This window comes from Fulmarus glacialis, unplaced genomic scaffold (genome assembly GCF_000690835.1).
Source record: "Fulmarus glacialis isolate BGI_N327 unplaced genomic scaffold, ASM69083v1 scaffold5405, whole genome shotgun sequence".
NCBI classification, from domain to species: domain Eukaryota; kingdom Metazoa; phylum Chordata; class Aves; order Procellariiformes; family Procellariidae; genus Fulmarus; species Fulmarus glacialis.
This window is the reverse complement of record NW_009213502.1, coordinates 18,385-40,032: the sequence shown is the minus strand read 5'-3', so window position 1 is coordinate 40,032 and position 21,648 is coordinate 18,385. Positions and strand designations below refer to the sequence as shown.

Below are 21,648 nucleotides of genomic sequence, written 5' to 3'. Positions count from 1 at the left end.
TACAGTTTTGGTTGGTTTGCAACGATATTTTTCCTTTAATTTGAGAACATTTACTGTATCTAGAACAGAAGAAAAGAAATGTTGAATATGTAAGGAAACTGGGCAGATGCCAGTTCTGTCCAATGCACTGTGAAAGCAAGCTTGAAAAATAACTGTCGTTTTTATCTTCCTTCCCACAATCCTTACCCTCAAGAAATTTGTAGGAGCTAATTGTAGTGATAGTATATCCAGAGAAAGGTAAACAGATAGAAGGGTATTTTTAATTATTATTTAAAGTTGACATTGTGAGCAATAGTATCGGATGTGTGCCCCGGCAGTTAGATGCTACTTTGCCTACTTACTTCCTTTTCCTGATTTCTTCCCCAACTCCCCCAACATGCACCTAACCCATTTACAGGACTGGGAACCTGTTTTGCTGCTATGTAAATATATTTAGAGGGTAAGAAAGGGGACTTTCTTGAAAGATTAGTAGTGAAGGTCTTTGTTTGCTGACACATCAAAGACGATGATTTTGGGAGGGGGGTATTGTGCAATAGCCACTTACTAGCATTTGCATGTCAGATTATAACTATTCTATGTCTGCATATTTTAAGGTACATTACATCTGAGGGTAGTTAATGCTTGTGATGGACTTTTTTTTGCTAATCTTGCTTGGAAAAAAAAGTCCATGTGCTTTCCTGGACTAAAGCAGAGGTCAGCATGAATAGATAACCTTCTTTTGCCCAACTGTCCTGCCCCAGCAGTGCCTTGATTAACTGTACTAAAGGATCTCTGTTATATTTGGTGAATGTTGTTGCATCATTTTAAGTTGCCAGCATGAATGTGGTTTCTTTTATTTACATGTGATTTTTTTTTTTCCCAAACTTTATTCTGTTCAGGTTAAGCTTTTTTGTACTCAAATAAAAAAATCTGTTTTATTTACATATACTTAAGTTTAATTAAGCTTATACTTTATATTAACTAATACTATGACTTCAGTTTCAAAAATGTTAGCTTAATTATCAAGCCCTGTGCAATAGTAAGTATGCTAGGAAATGTGGGAAGAACATTACTTGCAGTCTGAGGAATTCAGGCCAAACTTCATAATCTAGACAAACTGTTACGGATGAAAGAAGCTTCAGTGTTTTGAATAATAATAAAAAAGTCCAGTTAATTCAATTTGAGAGAAATGTAAAGTTAACTTTATGAAACTGGTAATTGTGTCAGCTGTTGTCTTCTTTTTTTCTTTTCTCCATGTCGAATTATCCCTTTCTACCTCTTACTAAATTCCTTTTGCTGTGCCGTCTTGTTTATATAATGGTCTTTTTAATGGAGCCTTGAGGTATCGTACCATTTATAAACCAGTCAACACAGGCACAGGTCATGTGTAAATGATATCTGCTCTTGGTACTAGGGAAGTCTGTGATGCATCTTTTTTCTAAATAGAGAAGAACTGTTGTATTCTACAACTACCTAATATAAATTAACCTGCAACTATTTCTACAATTTCTGCTGTAGTGTTACTGCAATAGTGTTTCTGTTAATTACATATGCTTTACATTTTTTCTTCGGTGAGACAGAGGAATATATTTTTAACTGTGGGAATGATACTCTTGTTTTCTTTTACATGAGTTCTTTATTGTTTTGAGTGTGTTCAACTCCTGAGAACTTAAGTAAATTACTAATGAAAATTGCTGTCATTCTTATGTAGGAAAATACAGGTATTCTTTCATTCTAATTTTAATCTGTTCTAATCATTTTAATCATTCTAACTTTAAACTGTTCTTACCCTTTTTTCTCCTCCTTTCCCAGTAATATACCTTTCAGTGGACTAATACTGTGCAGTTTTGGACTGCAAAATATCTTCATGACTTTGTAGAAATGAGAAGTAATATAGGCTCAAATAGGATGTAAGCACAAGAAGTGTGGAAGAAAAGGAACAAAACCAGTTCCCAGCGGTGGTTTTTTTTTGGTTTGTTTTCCCCCCCCCTCCCTCTGTCCACCTTCTTTGAAATATACAGTGTTAATGTTGAGTAAGCAGAGTTTGAATAGATTCCTTCATTCAGTCTCTTACTTCATCAGTAGGTGTAACGGTTGTATCCTGTACTCTTAGTGCTAGCAAGCCCCAGGAGAGATTGGAAGAAACGGAGGTCTTTAAACAGAGAAGCTGTTCTTCTCTGCTGTAGAAAACTGTGTTTTTAAGAAAACTCATTTTCAACAGACAGCCAGTGTATTGTATAAAAATAGTTGCTTAATAAGCATTTACATAGAGCTCTAGGTACACATGGTTCTTAGTAAATCTACTGAAATAATCTCTGTCCTGAAAAATTTGCAGTGGAACACAGACAGTATGTATCAGAGCAGTTCGTACTGGTCTAATGCTAATTGTGCGCCTGGGTCTCTCATATAAACTATTACTCGTGCCCTGTTAGGACTGTTTTTAATGACATACTGTGCAGCCAGTGTGGTTATGTGACCTTTGATTGCCTAGGCACCTCCAAGTACATATCTTTGAGCTTTGTACACAACAGAATTTGTTTAATTAGCTTGTTAATGAGTTTAAAAAAAAAATCTCTTAAACCATGCCTTCACTTAGGAATCTAGTTGTGTGTTTAAGAAGTCTCTGGGTATAAATGACAGATGTCTAAAATAAGTTTGCATTTCTTAGTTTAGTAGCCTCTTGGCTAGCATGTTTTGAGAACACTGGGGCACAGGGGAGAGAGTCTTGCTTCATTGTGGCAGCCTTTTCTAAAGGGTTCTCTATAGATCGATAGAATCAATAAATGTGGGGTGTTGGTTGGTTTTTTTTTTTTTGATTTAAGTTTAAGGCAGCCTGGAATTGGGCAATGCAGTAGACTTTACCGGGTTGGGGTGAGGGAAGCTTTTGCTGCTGCTGCATGTGTTTGTATTGGCACTGCTGTCCGGTGTTCTGATAAGCCATGGAAAGACATTGCTTGTGTCCTTGTGCTAACACAAGTTATGCCATTTTCTGCACAGGAACGAGTTTGCTTCCATTGAGAGAAACTTGACTGTACATTAACATAGGATGCATCTAATTGCAGGCAGGCATATTATTTCCTCCATTTTAATATATAGTTTTCAATACAAGCAAACTTAAGCCATCCATCTAATATAGCACGGCAGTTACTCTCATGAGCTTCATCCTGCTTTTATTATGGCCAGAAGCTCTGGAAGAAATGGCTGCAAGGCCTTGCTTGTTATTCCAGTTGTGTTGCCTGGTAGGAATGCTGAAAGGCTTGCGTTGAGTGGGCAGCACACGTAGTGCCTGGAGTTGAAGATGTTTCTGACTGGAGTAGATGCGATATATGCCGATACGTTCTGGCCTTGAAAGTAGCAGGTAGCTCTAGTACCGAAAGCACCGTGTGAGGGGTCAGTGTCGTACTGCGATGACCAGAGGTTGACCAAAATTCAGACTGTGTCTTGCAGCTGTGGAAGGGAATTGAGATGTGCCCCTTAATCCTGTGACTGGAAGAGGAGAGTGGCAGTAGGTTTCTGGAAGCTGGCTATGCTGGGTCGGGGCTTGGCAAGCTGATCATGGCAACAGACTTCAATTAGGCAACAATTTCTGTTTCACTCACTTTTGGTGGTCAGACCACCAAATGAGCGCTTTAGATGTGGAGATTTCCAAACTATTTTGATGCAGTCAGTAGCAGAAGCATGCCTGTAACTTGCTTTTGTCCTTTCTTTTTTTTTTTTGTTCTGCCAGCATTATCTATTAAAATACTGTTGTGGTACAGATGTTTTTATATGGCTTTAGAAAAGCCTTTACATAATAAAATTGTAGAGAACTTGGTCAGGCCTTGGTTAGATTTTTTTTTTTTTTTAAAATTTATGGAGTATTTCTGAGAGTGAAATTGTCATTGCTCTAATATGGGACACTATTCTTGCATATTTTTCCAATGCAGGATCTAATATAACTACCAGTAAAGATGGTGATGATCATGTCTCCTTAAGGCTAAAATCTTTGTGAAGTTCCGATTCAAAACTTTTCTTGCTATGCTGCTTTGCTAACAAATAGTATGGGGGGGAAGTGATCTCTTTGAAAGAAAGAGAAATTATTTCAGTAGGATATAGCGATTTGGAAAAAAATAGCATTACTTGGTTAAACCCTAAATGTGGAAGTGAGCACTTCTGTAGCTGAAAAGAACATATCCTAACAATGAAACCTTTTTTCTTTTACGCTATTAAATTTTACAAAATAACCTTTTTATTTTCTTGGGTGGACTCGTTGCTATAATATTCCTACTGTAGTTTGAATTTTTTTTTAACAAATAATACTTAGGTGAGGAATTTTTGTTTTGGATCCCTTCCCCCCGTCCAAGGGACTACCCTAACAAGCCCTCCCTGTCCACTTCCCACAAAGTAGAATGACAGAGTGAAGATGGTGTGTATGACCTTCAGCTTTCCTTCTGCCAGCAGCTGGGTGCAATGGGAAGAAGCATGGCAAATTTGAACTGGATGAACTGCAACAAGTTTGAGTAATAAGCTGGCCAGACTAGTGGCCACTAAACAGGTTTCAGTTTCAGCTCAAAGATCAGAAAAGTTAGGCTTGTCCACAACTTCTGAAGTGGCAGCTGCTGAGGAGGAGTGGAAAGTGGGTAAGTGTGCAAACAACGAAGCCCCTAAAGAAAACTCTTATTCACTGAGCTAGATGTATCAAATAGGTTTTTTTTTTTTAACGTATCTCTGATGATATTCACTTTATTGATCTGCCAATGGGAAAAAAATTCTGCAGCACCTCTTTTATATGTAAAATAGCTTTCTATTTCATGTGCTATAAAAATACCTGTGAGTATTCAAGAAGTGTCTAGTCTGACTTGACCAAAACATTATCAAATCAAGGAAGCCTTTTTTTTTTTTCCGAACTAGACAAATTATCATTTTTAGTGCAAGGAGAACCACTTGGCTAACTTGGGCAGTCTTTCTGCTTTGTAAAAATAAACTTAGTTCAGAGAGTGTTGAGTTTTCGCAAAAAAAAAAACCAAACAACCTACCCTGTAAACCCTGGTTCTACAGGGTTTCTGAAATATAGCATTAACTGTGTTACAGCTGACCACCCTGGCATCCTGCTCTACTAGGGATCCTGGCTATAGCTAAAATATGTCTTTCTCTGCCAAGACCTGGAGGCAGGACTAAGTGTTCTGAATGTGTAAAGCTACCCAGGAAACTCTGTTTTAAGCAGCCAGTTCCTGTAGGTGACAGGAATACACTGCTCTAATAATAAGACAGATCTAAATAGGGACACAATAAATTCGTGGGTCCTTTAGTGTATGTTGTTTTCAGTAGCTCTGTGGATCATAATGTGATGTTAAAGGTGGGGAAATTAATAAAATCAAAAGGACTGAATTCAAATTTTGCTGAATTGAACTTTTGACTATCTTGTTGATAAACCAACTGGATATCAGAATGAAGAAAACAGTGATCCAAGAAGTGGTGCCGTGATAAGATTTACATTGTCTGTCTTTTTAGCATGGGAAACATCGGTTATTTCTTATCAACAGTCTCCATTCTGTTGACTCTTCTTACCAGTTGTAGCCTGAAGTATTAGAGGATGACGATGCTGGGTTTGCACTGTCGCAGAGCTGCAAAGTTATTTCTGATTCTGAAATCCCAGGCACTGGGGTTATGCGCTTGGCTCGGCTCATTGCCTTGCTCCCGGCTTGTGCAATACTGGCAAGTGAAAATTGTCTCTCCTTTAAAACTACTGGGCATGGTTGTTTGCATGATGGACTTGATTAGAAAATGGTGGGCTTCTGAACAAAGCCATGATGCATTGTGGGCCTGTGACTCTTCAATTTTTCTGTTTTCTATTCTTCTGTTGAATATAGGGTGGATAATGTTCCTTCAGGTCTTGTTACATCATTTATTGCTAATGGATGTCAGACTGCTGCTTTCTTGACTGCTGACTGTGTTGGCTTTCATTAATGAGAGAGTATGGCAGACAGAATAGCAAGTCCCAGTCCTGGATGTAGTTTATCACTCACAGCTTGTAGTTATACAGGTTTCCCCTATGTTTTGCTTCCATTTTCCCTATAAAATAGGGGTAGTAATGTCACAAAATGGGCATACACTGCAAGGATTAATTCTTGTAACATTCATTGAACAATAGGACAGTGGAAAAAAAACTGTAATATGTGTTTGTTGCAGTCCTTGTTTGTTAGTATGTTTTGTGTATTGATGCTTCTGAGACAGAAGAAATTATTGAGGTTCACAGAAAGCACTGAAGTGATCTGAACTCTGAACATCTAATCCCAAACAATGGTGCCTCTCCAGAGTTGTGGAGAACAAGTATTGAGTGAATGATCCATTTCTGGTAACTTTGCAATTGAAACAAGTTTTGTGGGCATGATAATTTGCAGACGCATGAGATAGGGTGGGATGGACAGGATTCCACGTGGTGTTACAAACGATTGTAGCTGTGCAGCCTTACTCTGTGTGCCGTTTTTGATATTTTTTGTCAGTGTTCACAGTATGTACTTATGCTGTGTCTGGTGTAGTGCAGTTCTGGTCTGTATTGTGCATCATGGTGATATGTTAGAAATCCTCAAAAAGCCATACTAGGATCGTTGGGATTTGCTGCTGTATACAATAGAAATGAGAAAGAAACTTTTTTTCTGTATTTAGTTGTATGAAAACTCCCTAAAAGTGTAATTTAAAGAAAAAAAAAAAGCTCTGTTGGCAAAATGACAGCATGCGTTTGAGATTTCTTATCTCTTGGGAGTTTGTTTGTTCAGCTGATGTCATATTGTGAGGTTTAACAAAAGCAGGCTAACCAGCATTGTAGTTAACAGGAAGGCCTGATGCATTGAAGTAATGGTTTACACAGTGGCTTAAAGACTTCTACAGACCTGAGCTCCCTGTGATGTAGACTTACTTTTGAATAAAAATTGCATGCTATACCTATGTTTTCTAAAGATATCTTTTGTTAGGAATGTTTGGAAAAGTTAGCTTTTTCATGTAGAAGTTGAGAGATATGCTTTCTAATAAACGGTGTGGCAGTCTACAATCTCTGAAGCTGAAGATGTTACAGGAAAGGAATAGCAAATACTGAAGTGTAAGACTTCTTGTTTGAAACAGCTTTGCTTTATTAGATTTTCCTTATTTGTGTTATTGATGATAACTTATGTTGGGTGTTAAATGCTTTGAATTTTTTTTCTTTCTTCCAGATGAAATAAAAACGGAGCTGGAAAAGCAAAGGTAAGTTATTAATTGCTGTAAACTATGCCAGAAAACAGCAAGTGGAATAATTTGATAGTGGAAATGTAAGAGTGTATATACATTACAGCGATGAGTTTGTGAATACCCAGTTACACACCTTTCTGCCAAAAACATGATATGGCCCATATGTTCCAATTGCACAATGTTTGTGGCTATGGGTAGTCAAGCCATAACTGCTTCTGAATTTCACCATGAAAAAATTGCAAAACTTCTAAAAGGTGCTAGTTTTTCACTTCCTTTTACTGGGCTTAATATAGCCTGATAGGAAATCAGATAGAAATAGTAAAGAGCAGTAGGTATCCTCTGTTTGATAATATATGCTCTTAACTACCTAGATCAAGAATACCAATTTAAATATCACTTAAGTCTAAATTTTAAAAAACTTATCCAGCACTGATTTAAAATGAGCCCCCAAATGTGTTTATCTTTGTTTAATATTCCTCATATGTTTAATTCAGAATAACTTTGATAGATTTATCATTAAGTTATGTAGGAGTTCCCCAGTATTTCAGGTAGTGGGACAGTGTTGGAGTGTAGTGAGGGAAGAGTTAAGTTGAAGAATATATGAAAGAGATCAGATGCAATATAAATAAATGTAAAGGGGTTTTTTATGTGTTTTTTAAAGAAAATTGAACTTTCTTTAAGAAAGCTGTGTGAGAGAAACTTACATTACATTTGTATGCTGCTATGTACCATTCAGCTTTAAATTTAGAACAGGAGGAAGTGTAGTTTGCTGTGATAGACATGTTTAGAAAAATTAATAACTCTTCTTATCTGACCTAGAGAAGGCACTGCTGCTCCACCAAAAGCGAACTTCATTGAAGCAGATAAATATTTCCTTCCATTTGAACTGGCCTGCCAGTCAAAGTCTCCACGCATTGTCAGTACTTCACTGGATTGTTTACAGGTAAGTGTCCTGTTTAAACTTGGACAGAGTGAAATGGAGAAACATGCAGTTACAAAAATCTTGTGTGCTGTTGGCATTCTTAGAGTGAAGAAGTAATACTGTCCTGAGTACATACAGCTGTGCAGATACCCACTATGGCTACCTAGATGCACAAACCATGCAAAATAGGTTATTATCAGACTTGGCTGAAAGTGCGTCTTGTCAAAGTCAGAAATGTGTGTGTTGTTTTATAGTGAAGCAAGCCTTTATTGAAGCTCATGAGTGCTTACATTATTCAGTAAAGTTGTTTCACCTGTGGTGCTCTAAAAGGAGTATTTACCATGGTGTTTCTTGTAGCGCTGATGTGATGGGAGGTCAGACTCTGGAATCTTTCCACCTTGTTCCTCTTTAGATTCTTACAGAAAAAACAAATGCAACTTAATCTCAGCTAACTACTTGGGCAGAACCTTTCTATTGTGAATAGGTACAAAGATTGATGTTCAAAACCTCTGTCTGGTTACGGTAGGAAGAAACGGTCTGGGTGGAAAAAGCTTGTGTATCACTTACTAAATCTGTTTTGTCAAGATGTGTAAACAGTTCAAGTATTCGGTAGGCAGGCTATTGATGGTGTTAAATTTTTGTGTTAAAACTGTTTGCTGTACTTTTTTTTTATGTGCTTTTTTTTATGCTGTACTTAGTATTTTACTTAACAGTATATGGTTGTCTAACCTGCATTCTTTCTACCTAGAAACTCATTGCATATGGACATATCACTGGCAATGCTCCAGACAGTGGAGCTCCTGGAAAACGACTGATTGACCGAATAGTTGAAACGATTTGCAATTGCTTTCAGGGTCCTCAAACAGATGAAGGAGTACAACTACAGATTATTAAGGTATTTTATTTGGTTCATTTTGGTCCAGAATTAATTTACTTTCACTGTCTTTGATTTTGTAACTGAAAAAAATGTAATGCAAAGCACTATTTAGGGCCCAGTTTCTCCATTTCTTACACTGTTAGATGTGTCATGGAATTTAGGGAGGCTGTGACCAGGTCAGAATTGGTATGTGAAATGTATTTCCTCTTGGTGAAGCAGAACATAAGGGAATACTTTACAAATGTTTGTCCTTCCTTCTGAGATGAGCCATGGCCTGGATACTTTATCTTGCAGACAGCTTGATGTTCATCTTCTAGTCTAGTAATGCCCACATTCATTAGGCCAGTGAATTGCTATCAGCCTTCAACTGAAGGCACTGTAACTGTGATGCAGTATCATGGCCTGCTGCACTAGCCTGTCTGTTCTTATGTCTGTTTTTCCAGAGATCTGCAGTATATGTTCTTAACAAAGCATAGTAGTACCAGTGGTCTGTGTTCTGGTTCTGAAATCTTGGGCTAATGTAGCTGAGGTTAGGAGTTGGTGAACCTTCTAGTAATCTAATTTGATGGCAGTGTAGTCCAATTGGCCCTTTCATAGAAATGAAGCTATAAAGTATAATGATAACTGTTCTCTTTGGAGGTGGAATATCTAGTGGAAAACTAGTTGTGATAAAACACTTTAACAGCTCAGGAGAGAACAGAGATATGTGGAAGTTCTGTTACTTTCTTTGATTTGAAATGTCATTTCAGAGAACTAGAAGTTCCTTATAATGTCTTATAAACAGATACATGTGTTTCATAACAAACCCACTGATTATTATGGAAGACCTGCATGAAGTGTATTGCTGCCTACTTGCTTAAATTTCATTTTTTACTGTATTATGGACTTTTTCAGGCTCTCCTCACTGCAGTAACATCTCCATATATAGAAATCCATGAAGGAACAATTCTTCAGACTGTTAGAACCTGTTACAACATCTATCTGGCCAGTAAAAATCTCATTAATCAGACAACTGCCAAAGCTACCCTTACGCAGATGTTAAATGTCATTTTTACACGGATGGAAAATCAAGCTGTATGTAACTATTACTTTTGCTCATCTCAAATGTTTAGGCTTGAACAGAAAACTTTTTAATTATTATTTTTAATGGGTCTGTCATTGTAATTGGATATCTATTGATTTGTAATTTAAAAAAACCTGTCAAATCCTGCAGTGAAGCATACTGACTGATGAAAAATAAAATATGAAGCTTATTGCTGATAACAAGGTTTCACACTGTAGTTTCTGTATAAATAGGCTTTGTATAAACAAATGATGGGATGCTTTTAAAATAAGCTTGAAGCACATCTTTTTAATTTGACTGGCCAAGTGATTATATTTTCAGTTTCTTTCTTGTTAACATGTGAATTCAGTTATTATAGACATCTGTTTTCCCTTTTCATGTTTTGTGCCTTTGATTAACTTTCTCATATTGGTTTTTCAAGATACAAGAATCCAGAGAAGTAGAAAAAACAAATCAGCAAAAATCCCAATCTCCTGCAATTCAAGTGGTGACCAGGTCTCCGAAGATTGGTCAGTTAAAGCACAGCTATCAGGAAGGCAAACCCACTGCTCCTATAAATGTGGAATTAACGAACGGTGAGCCTGAGAGGGCAGAAAATGGAGACATGAAGTTGGAGCAGGATCTGGCTCTTTCAGCATCAGGTGAACAAGAATAGGCGGTGTCTGTTGCTTTCAGTTGCAATGTTTCTGTTGGAAAATGCTCTTTTAGGCTGTTTTGGGGAGAAGTGACTGGGGTTACTGGCTCAAATCATGCTTGGATTTTCTCAGTAGTTATTCAGAGTATACAGGCCACCCTTAGCTCGTGTCTACAACATTATAACCGTTGAAGAAAGGCTCATTTTCCCTAGAATTCTAGTAAAACTATATATAGTTTATGCATATAGAGTTACAATGGAATTTGACTTGATTAGGTTGATAAAGGGGAAGGAAAGGAAGAGAATAATCATGGTACGTGGGAAGTGACAGAACCCCTTTGAGGTAACTGAAATCCTGTAGTAAAAATAATGTGTATTATGAAGACCTTATCATAAGCTTATATTGTATCTAAATTAGGAACATAGGATATTACATAACTAAAAGTTTGTAACAGTTGGTAAGTACAAATGACAGTTGATAAATACAAGTGACAAAATCAGTGCATTAAAAATATCAGTGCTTTGATTTAAACAATGGAAATAACATCAATGAGTATTTTTGTGTGACTTCTTAGAAACGGCTTAGAGGAGAACTACTAAAGAAAATCTACGATTTTTAATCTTTCTGCCTCTGTCATGTTTCTCCTTTTAATCTTTTTCCTAAACCAATGTACTGAATTCAAAACTATCTCTGTATGTTTCATTAGAGGAAACAACTGATGGAGGAAAGGAAATGGTTAAAGGCATCTTGGAAGATGTGGTCAAGTCAGCTATGAAAGGTAGCAAAATCTTCTGAAGTAAAATAGATGTGTGTGTATTTCCAAACTTTTATTCCTGTGATTATAAAAGCATGGAAGTTATTTTTTTGTTGCTAAGTATCTTGTCAAGAATACCTACTAAGGCAGTAAGAACAGGTTTTTATTGTCTCACAATATTCTTCTTTTGCTGGTAGCTGAGAAACTTTGTAGTTAACCAGTGCTGCTTCTTGGTTGTAGAGCTTCACAAAGTCATGGGATAAAAAAGCTCAATGGGTGATTTTCCTTTCTCCCCTTTAGTCGCTGAAGAAAAGCAGGTAACGGAAACAGTTAAGGCTCTACCTGCATTAGAGACTGCAGATATTGCTCTTTCTGGCTCTAGTAATGAAAACGTACAAACAAATGGGATTCCAGATGATGGTCAATCTGTTTCCTCCACTGATAATCTGGTAAATAACTTCACTGGATGCTAATATATATTTAGGAAAGGAGAAATGTTTTCATCGTGCCAACTAATACAATGGGATTTTGGGGAGGGAAGGGACAGAAGCTTTAATGTATGTGTCCTGCTCAGGTTTGAAAAGGAAGCAGCAACTGCAATTTAAGTAGATAATGAAAACAACTGTTCTAAAATTGGTTATGTTAGTTGTATTTTAATACAGGGTGGGGGTGGAGGGGAAGGGTCAGTCAACAGGTGTGAAAAGATCCAGATCACTTGTAGTCCTCTTTAGGTTTAGTTTAAGCTTTGCCAAATGTACCGTTTTTTCAATCTGTAGCTAATTCTCAGAGGAGTAGTGGAATCTTCCTAATTGCTCTGTTGCTTTGTCTCACTGAGTTGTGTCTTTTGCTCTCAAGGAAACAGATGTACCTGGACATCAAGCTGCTGCCAAATTTTCCCATGTTCTACAAAAGGATGCCTTCCTTGTGTTCAGGTCGTTGTGCAAGCTCTCTATGAAACCACTTGGTGATGGACCACCAGATCCCAAGTAATGAGACTATATTTATTACATTGTCCTCTTCAGGTAGCTTTTGGAGACAGTTAAGTAGCTGCTGTATAGTAAAGCAGGTATTCAAAATTCACATGTCAGGCCCTTGTTTCAGTTAGCTTGATGAATCTAGGATTGAAACTTTCTTCAAATTATCAAAAAATTAATACTTGAGGGTGTTTTTTTTGTGTAATGGGCTTATTAATCTGATCAGTTGAAATGGCCTTGACTATAGTATTTGTGAAGCTTTTGATGGGGGAGTGGGGGAATGCTTCTTAGTAGCACTGAGTTGCATCTATTATCCTAGTCTAAGATGTTAATACTCCTGGAAAATCTCCAAATTAAGACGGTAGATGTTGTCCAAAATCACTTGCAGGCTGATTTCCACCCCTGTTGCCCCCCGCATTGAAACGAATTAAAGTAGCAGTCATTTCTTCTTGACATGGAAGAAATGCTATAGTGCTCATGTTGAATACAAGTATGTATTCAGAAATACAATAAAAATATATTTAATGTTGAATTTTTTCTAGATCCCATGAATTGCGTTCTAAGATAGTGTCTCTCCAGCTTCTTCTCTCAGTACTGCAGAATGCTGGTCCGGTTTTCAGGACACACGAAATGTTCATCAATGCAATCAAGCAGTATCTTTGTGTAGCATTATCTAAAAATGGAGTCTCTTCTGTTCCTGATGTATTTGAGCTCTCTCTTGCCATCTTTCTCACGCTGCTTTCGAATTTTAAGACCCATTTAAAAATGCAGATTGAGGTGAGAGAGTTTTTATCTATCTTTTGTGTGATGCTCTAGTTCTCAAGTAAAAATACTGCAATGATAAAAAGACAGCTGGAACTTAGAAGTTAATGTCTTAGTTTTGTTTGCATACTAAACTAGTATATTACTACTGTATTCAAATTCTAATATGCATGAGATGATACCCTTCAAGAGAAATTGCTGAATAGAAATTAATTTGTACATTTGACATGGTTCTAATAAGTTCCAGATCATCAAGTCCTTTACCTCATTTGTTTTGCAGGTGTTCTTCAAAGAGATCTTCCTGAATATTCTAGAGACTTCTTCAAGCTCCTTTGAACACAAATGGATGGTGATTCAGACTTTAACTAGAATTTGTGCAGGTATTTCCATTGTTGTGAAAATCAGTCACTTCCTCGGGCAGATGATGAAAATTATTTTGAAGACAAATGCCACATAGAATGTTAAAGTGTGAAAAATTCAGTCTGATCCCATAATGCTTGGGTTAAACGTCTGGATTCATTCCCATTGCCTGCTCCAACTGGCTGATTGCTTTTAAAAATGCTATTACACTGAATCCTAATACTTGCACTTTCTTTTTATTTTCAAGATGCCCAGTGCGTAGTGGATATTTATGTTAACTATGACTGTGATTTAAACGCTGCTAATATATTTGAACGCCTTGTAAATGATTTGTCCAAAATCGCACAGGGACGAAGTGGGCATGAGTTGGGAATGACACCTTTACAGGTAAGAAAAACAGCTTTGAAGATAAGGTACTATTTTTTTCATAAACGGTGCTCTATTTTTTCATAAATGGTGCCGTCTCTGCATTGTTATTGATACTTCCAGTGGTTTGTGTTGTCTGTAACCTACTGGTGTTATGTACTTTTTATTAGTTAGCTAATTTGCAATTGGATGATGAAGCAGTACGATAAATTTACATGGTGATTTTGCTGCATATTTGCATTGTGACACTAGACTTGTTGTGCGCTCTTTTGTTGGGCTGCCATGGGAGAGAGAATCAAATGAGCCTTCCTCTGCCTTACTGAAATGACTTTCCTTCTGGGGCTTATGAACCAGCAGTACCTTCATCTTGTGTTTTGCTTTGCACAAACATTTTATGCAGTATCTCCACCACAAGTGTTTTATTTCCAAAATTATACTTTCCCAGTCCTTAGAGGGAGGGTGGAGTATAGACTGCTTTCAGCAAGCGCAGATATTTCTGACATTGGCCTTGCCTATAGCACTGTTTTCCTAGCCCAGCCTAATGGCTTTCAGGGCTGAAGTGAATTTGCTGCCAGTGTTGGTCTCGGAACTGAGTGTACCTCACACCTTTGATTAGAATTGTGTCAATGCTTGCTTGATTATTTTTATTTTTTTTTCCCCTGTAGTCCTTTGACCAGAAAATGGAAGTACAAACCAGGAGACCTTTGTTTCAGATTTTGAATAGAACTGTTTACTGTACAGCTAAGGTAGTGAGACACTTGTCTTGCTTGTGGAGAGATCTGACACTATCGAGGCTTACTGAATGGTCATAGTCATTTATATAACAAAGGGGCTGCATTTAGGATTTGGTGTATATTGCCCCTTGGTTGTACTCATCAGTTGTCAATAGACCATCTGCTTAAAGCAGCTGGAATGTGTTCTGGTGTCAGTCTGGTTATGATTGCTTTTGGCCAGGATATATCCAACCTAAATAGTCAAGGGGCAGAAACTTTGTATAACTGTACATTTCCCCCTAACTGACGAGCTTTCTAAGATTTGAATGGTGTGATGTAATGCCTTCTAAAAACTTGTGGATGTACATATATTGGTCTGGGGGCTTGGTGTTTTTGGTGGTTTTTTTTTGTGGTTTTTTTTTTTTTTTTTAGGAGCTAAGCCTGAGGAAAAAAGGACTTGAATGTTTGGTTTCTATTTTAAAATGTATGGTAGAGTGGAGCAAAGACCTTTATGTGAACCCTAATCATCAGGCTAGCTTGGGTAAGACTGTTTCCTTATGGAGAGACTAATTTGTTCAATAAGTTTGTCCTTGTGTTTATTCAGTGTTTGGAAGCTATTCAGAAGTGCGAATGCTAGGTTTTTACATGGTTTGTTTATACAAATGAAGTATTTTACAAACAATTGTTAATGCTGTTGCAGTAACTGACTCTCCAAATGTCTGGTTCAAATAACCAGGTTTTGTTTAAGACCTTTAGCCAGGCCATTGTCTACACTATAAAAGCTGGCTTATGTAGAACAAGATATGTGACAAATCTTGCAGTTACAAAGTTGAAGTGCAAGAATTTCTCCATAGCTACTGCTGCTCTTCTGCCTTTTGTTGGATTATTTTAGAATTGCATTAATACAGCATCTTCATGTAGTGTAGACTGCCAAAAAGTTTATGTGGTAAAAAAAGAATATTGACTCATAAATTTCTACTAAAAAGTTTTATAACTAAAAGTTTTTGACTGAACAGGATAACTTAAGTCTTGCCCTGTTTATGAATAGGTTCGTATAAACCATCTGAACAGGAAATGGCTGAAGGTAAATGCCTTGAGAGTGGAGGGAGACGGAGTAGTGTTAGTTCCTTGGACTCCACTGTGTCATCAGGAGTTGGAAGTGTTGGTACCCAGACTGCTGTCCCAGATGATCCTGAGCAATTTGAAGTCATCAAGCAACAAAAGGAAATAATTGAACATGGGATAGAACTGTAAGTCCAGCATGACGGGAACATAAAAGTTCACTAGTAAAAAGCTTATGTGTACAACCATATTGTTTCTTATGGTCTTACAAGTCAAACCTGTAGGGACACTTACAAATTGATCTTAATGCTGAAGACTCTTGCCTGCTGTTGTCAAAAGCTAATGCTGGAGGCTATTGTAGTTAAAAGGAATTCAGTAAAATAGTGGGTGAAGTGGAGGGTGGTTTCACAGCTTTCCTTTGTGCTGGTTCAGCTGCACAAGGGAGGAAAGTGTGGGTATTCCTAGAGAGAAATTGATTTAAGCAGGGGGGCTTGACGTTTTCTTATAGCTCTTACACCATTTGTTGTCTTTTATTGAAATAGAGTTTGGAGGATTAAATCATTGTCCAAGTATGTTTTACTTCTTTTTCATTAATTTGAACATCTTTATGTCTGCAAATGCTATAAAAAGGTCTTGAACAGCAACATTTTTAACATTTTATGGAAATTCTCTGATTTTTAATATTTCAAAAGGGTCAGGTTTTAAGTGAGTTTTCCGGCAATAACTGTTCAGCTTATCAGCAACTGAATGTACCTTATGAGATGTAGCCTATGGTGTGATATAGTTAATACACTTGTTGCACATTCTTTGACTTTTTTCTAACTATAAAAAAAGACATAGAGCTATAGCACAGAATCTTTGGTTTAGAAGGACTCTGTAAAACGAAAATTTTGTAGGCTGTGGTACTTCTCAATTGTATGTCTCAATTTCCCCATGTTTTTGTCTGAATAGGTTTAATAAAAAACCAAAGAGAGGAATACAGTATCTACAGGAGCAGGGAATGCTTGGAACTACAGCAGAGGACATTGCACAATTTTTGCACCAAGAAGAACGCCTCTGTTCTGTAAGACTACGGGCAACATAAGATAATTAACACTCTTGCCCCTACCACCTTCTCCCCTGTCTTCTGATGTCTGTATGCACTCTTTCTTTAGTTAGTATTTCATTAACACATAACTGAAAGTGTAGTGGTGCTAATGAAGGTACTTAATACCAATGCTACTTTATATTTACTTGCTGTCCCAGGCTTTTTAGTAAAGTAGCTGTATTTACAATAAAGGGCTGAAGGGATTCCCCATAAATGGGAACGTGCATTTTATCTATAACCGCATTAGCGGTATCTTGCCAGCAAAGGAATACCATGTACTGCAGTGGCAAAGCATTCTCTACTGCATGTGAAATTGGGCACAGTTCAGCTTTCCTTGGCTCTACAGTAATGCAGATCTTGCCTTGGGAAGTGAGGAAAGCAAGAATATGCAGACTAAAGGCATTTCTAATGACACTGGTTTCTTGTCATCCCTCTAACGGTTGCTCTGCCTGCTCACTGAAGCTATCAGTCTTACAAAACTGACAGCTGTGCAATTCTTGTACTATCAACTTTCTTGCAAAGCTGGCAGTTGGATTACACAGTAATAACTGTCTCTTGTGTTTTTAGACTCAAGTAGGGGAATTTCTTGGGGAAAGCAACAAGTTTAACAAGGAAGTGATGTATGCCTACGTAGACCAGCTTGATTTCTGTGGAAAAGACTTTGTTTCTGCTCTACGTATATTTCTGGAAGGTTTTCGTCTGCCAGGTGAAGCCCAGAAGATTGATAGATTAATGGAGAAGTTTGCTGCTAGATATATTGAATGCAACCAACGGTAATTCAAAACCTTTGTATTGGATAAGTGCCTGAAGAATGGCTGTATTGTGTGTGGCCCTTAGGGGCAAGGTGCAAATCACACTCATACCAGGTCAGGAACTTCTACAGGCTTGTGTGAGGAGCAGATCTTGTTGCTAATATTGGTGCTGAACCTCTTCAGCAGCTAGGCAAAATGGAAACTTCAGATAGAAAGAATACTGATGCTGGCATTTCATTAAATCCCAAATACTTGTTAGAAGGAATTATTGGAAGAGAGAAGCCCTAAGTATGTTAAATTGTCTCTGTATTAGCTGTTCTGTTTTTAAACAAATGTAGATCAGTCAAGTGTAAACAACAGTAGTAAGCCATAGCAATTGCTAAAATTAAAAATACATGGCATAAACAGCTAATAAGATGTTACACATGGTTTTGCTTGCCTGTTAGATGTTAAACAAAATGTATATATTTTAGTTGACATCAAGTAGGCAGTGTTGCTAGTGTTGCTATTGTTTCTAATGCAATAAACTAACATTGAAGTTTAGCTACATGTTCAGGCTTAATTGGCTTTCATTCCTTAGTCCAGTTGGTGCATCACTGGGTTGGTTTTGTATAATTCTTTATGAAATGCTGGGAGTGAAAAATAAGCTGTTCTGTAGCTTTTGTAGGATACCCAAAGAAGAATAATGTATAATCTTTTGGGAATGTACTTGAAAATTCCAGTCATGGCTAGTTTTCAACATTGTGAAGAAGACGTTTTTATATTTTTTCCCTTTTTATTTGCATTTTAAAACAGTTGGTGCTTCATGCGTTTCTAAAGACTACTTTTAGGCTCTGTTAGCTCTTTGGTTGAATTCATAGCACTTCTGGGTATTTTTCTTGCATGTAGAAATAGAGCTAATGGATTGAGGAATTAAGGCTCTAAAAACCTGTTTTGTTTTTTTTCCTCCCTTAGGCAAACACTATTTGCTAGTGCTGACACTGCCTATGTTTTGGCATACTCTATTATAATGCTGACTACAGACTTGCACAGTCCACAGGTAGAAATCAAAAAAACAAACTTGTAGAACTTTAAATTTCCCTGGAACTTGCATTCAAAACCTGATATCCAACTTCCATTCTTTTTACAGGTAAAAAATAAAATGACAAAGGAGCAATATATTAAAATGAATCGAGGAATCAATGACAGTAAAGACCTGCCAGTAGAGTATTTATCCACAATCTATGAAGAAATAGAAGGAAAGAAAATTGCAATGAAAGAGACAAAAGAATACGCAATTACAACCAAGTCTAGTAAACCAAGTAAGAAGGAACTAGCAACTGGAAAGACCACAGTGCTCTTGAACTATTGCAGTAACTTTCAGGATGGCATAGTGGAGTTCAGATCCCTTTTTGAAAACATCTTTGTGCATTACATAAATTACATTTAGAATGGCTAATACATATATTTGGAATGAAACTGGCTCAGTTATTACTTAATATTCTACTTCTGTGATAGAAACATAGCTGTTTAAGTGCATCTGGCACCATTGCAGAGAGGCCCTAGAAACTAGATTTGGGTTTTTTTTTTTTAAATGGAAGTGTGAGGGGAAAATGGTAGAATAACTGAAGGTGGCACTTAGTTTCCAAGTTAACTTAGTGTTTTTATGTGCTAGACAACAGGTGAATTTTTGGTTTGGGTTGGTTTTTTTGTCTCCCTATCGGTAGCATGTCATACTTCATAGGCTGGTAAATGCCACAGACCCTGTGATAATGTTTGAAAAAGAGAGAGATCAGAGAGTTTGTCATGATCTATAGTCACCTATCCTCAGCTAGAACAAATGAGGACTTCTGTGTGTAGTATACACTAGAAACCAGTATCCTCAGCTATACCCTGCTTTTATTCAGAATAGTTGGTATTAATTTAATTCAAATTAGTGAATTCTGAATCTTCAGCATAGTGTTTTTTCAGTGTTTTCTGCACTGTTTGCTGGTTTCCTAGATGAAAATAGGAACAAAATTTATTTGCTTGAAAATTGAAGTTGCAACCCTTGGTTAAGGATAAAGAAACACTAAGTTACTAATTTATTTATGAAGTTCGTGAGGGCTAGTTTTGTTCTGAGGATGTCAGCCTAAGATGATGAAGGATTTTTCATCCATTTTTACAGGCAGAGTGACTTAATAGAGTATGCCTCTCTGACTTCCAGTGATTAGGTCATAACGTGGCATATAATAAAGGGCTGAATTAGTTATTTTGTATAGAATAAAGTCTTAAGTTGTGGTGTGGGTTTTAGTGCTTGAGTTCCTTGCTTGCAACCTATGACAGCCTCCTGAATTCTAACATTCTGGAAGATTTTTATCTTTAGATTTCATTTGCAATACCTTTATTTAACATTTTGTGATGCTCAACACGAAGACGTGGAATATGCTGTTATAAAAAAGAAACCAATGTAGCTGTGTGGTGTTCCCCTTAGGTGTAGCTAACGAGAAGCAGCGGAGGTTGTTGTACAACTTGGAGATGGAACAAATGGCTAAAACAGCTAAAGCCCTCATGGAGGCCGTAAGCCACGCAAAGGCTCCTTTTACTAGCGCCACTCATCTGGATCATGTCAGACCCATGTTCAAAGTGAGTGTGAAGTTCTCCTTGTCTCTTCATTGCTAAGAATTTTAGGTGTGGAAAAAAGTGGAAAATGAAGAGTTAGGTAATGCAAGTGTAACGGACTCTTTGGATATATTTGGTTTCAGTTACCTGGTGTTTTGGGCTAAAATCATAATAGATTTCTGAAGTTAGTTTCTTCCTTTCTTTAGCTTGTGTGGACTCCATTGCTGGCAGCTTACAGTGTTGGCTTGCAGAACTGTGATGACACAGAAGTTGCGTCCCTTTGTTTGGAAGGAATACGATGTGCAATTAGAATAGCCTGTATCTTTGGAATGCAGGTTTGTATAAGACTTAGCATGGGGCTTGCTAAGGGCAGTGTAGGCTCTGGGAGGGAGATGAAAAATTACAAACAACCTACACATAGAAAATGAAGCATCTCTTCTACTTTCTTGAAATAGTAAAATAAAATATTACCATCTCAGTTTAGTTCGTTTTAAGATCTTGATATCGTCAAGCTTTTCTTCAACTCTGCTCTCCTTTTATTGCTGAGTCTTCTATCAAGAGCATTTGCTAACTTGCCTCCTACTCTTGTTTGGCTGGAAAGTGCTCTAATAGTGCCAACTATACATAGAAGGAAAATTTTGTAGGCATGCTGGATAAGTAGCTTTCTCTAGCTCTTCAGGGACTTGATTACGATGCTTGTTTCTCTGTCTTGTAGCTTGAACGAGATGCTTATGTACAGGCCCTTGCTCGTTTTTCCTTGTTGACCGCCAGTTCCAGTATTACAGAAATGAAACAGAAGAACATAGATACCATTAAGACACTTATTACAGTTGCTCACACAGATGGCAACTATCTTGGGAACTCTTGGCATGAGGTAAAAACTTGATTAGTTTAAATAGTGCAACTGTGTTGTCCTCTGAAAACTTGCAGGATTTTTTTTTCTACTACTTTCAGTCCTTAATAACTGCATTAGCTCCCAGCATATGTCAGAACCCCGTTTAAAATGTGGATGCAAGTGCATTATTTTGTTAGTGGTTTTTATATATATGTGTGTGTCTGTGTGTGTATGTGTGTTGTAATTTTTGTAGGTGCTTTTGATATGGAGTTAAAAACCATATTAAAATCTCATTTGACTTCAGCGAATTCTGCAGAGAAACCATTGCATTCTTTTTCACGTAAATGAAAATATTCTAGCTCACAGGTCCAGACTTGTCTGTGCAGTGTTTGGCAACATTTATACCATGATCACATGAAAAATTAGGGCTAAAATAACTTGGTGGGGGATAGGTAAGGATAGGCTATCGGGATCATATGTATTTCCTTAAAGTATATTTTCCAGGAGCTCTTTAATAAAAACCATTGCATTCTTTTTCACGTAAATGAAAATATTCTAGCTCACAGGTCCAGACTTGTCTGTGCAGTGTTTGGCAACATTTATACCATGATCACATGAAAAATTAGGGCTAAAATAACTTGGTGGGGGATAGGTAAGGATAGGCTATCGGGATCATATGTATTTCCTTAAAGTATATTTTCCAGGAGCTCTTTAATAAGATCTA

At 37.2% G+C, this 21,648-nt stretch overlaps 1 protein-coding gene across 1 annotated transcript in view; it reads left to right on the top strand.

Annotated features, from left to right (window-relative positions):
* Positions 1 to 7,174: 7,174 nt before the first annotated feature.
* Positions 7,175 to 21,648, top strand: part of ARFGEF2 (ADP-ribosylation factor guanine nucleotide-exchange factor 2 (brefeldin A-inhibited)) — a gene marked incomplete at its 5' end in the record, with an annotated part of 29,216 nt that continues 14,742 nt past the window's right edge. Inside the window, 20 exons of the mRNA XM_009578204.1 lie at positions 7,175 to 7,197; positions 8,002 to 8,125; positions 8,853 to 8,999; positions 9,876 to 10,055; positions 10,466 to 10,685; positions 11,386 to 11,457; positions 11,734 to 11,882; positions 12,289 to 12,419; positions 12,950 to 13,184; positions 13,450 to 13,549; positions 13,777 to 13,916; positions 15,041 to 15,149; positions 15,657 to 15,858; positions 16,622 to 16,733; positions 17,325 to 17,530; positions 18,464 to 18,548; positions 18,639 to 18,810; positions 19,962 to 20,113; positions 20,296 to 20,424; positions 20,805 to 20,963. Of these exons, the coding sequence (XP_009576499.1) occupies positions 7,175 to 7,197; positions 8,002 to 8,125; positions 8,853 to 8,999; positions 9,876 to 10,055; positions 10,466 to 10,685; positions 11,386 to 11,457; positions 11,734 to 11,882; positions 12,289 to 12,419; positions 12,950 to 13,184; positions 13,450 to 13,549; positions 13,777 to 13,916; positions 15,041 to 15,149; positions 15,657 to 15,858; positions 16,622 to 16,733; positions 17,325 to 17,530; positions 18,464 to 18,548; positions 18,639 to 18,810; positions 19,962 to 20,113; positions 20,296 to 20,424; positions 20,805 to 20,963 (2,847 nt within the window). The remainder of the gene's footprint in view (positions 7,198 to 8,001; positions 8,126 to 8,852; positions 9,000 to 9,875; positions 10,056 to 10,465; positions 10,686 to 11,385; positions 11,458 to 11,733; positions 11,883 to 12,288; positions 12,420 to 12,949; positions 13,185 to 13,449; positions 13,550 to 13,776; positions 13,917 to 15,040; positions 15,150 to 15,656; positions 15,859 to 16,621; positions 16,734 to 17,324; positions 17,531 to 18,463; positions 18,549 to 18,638; positions 18,811 to 19,961; positions 20,114 to 20,295; positions 20,425 to 20,804; positions 20,964 to 21,648) is intronic.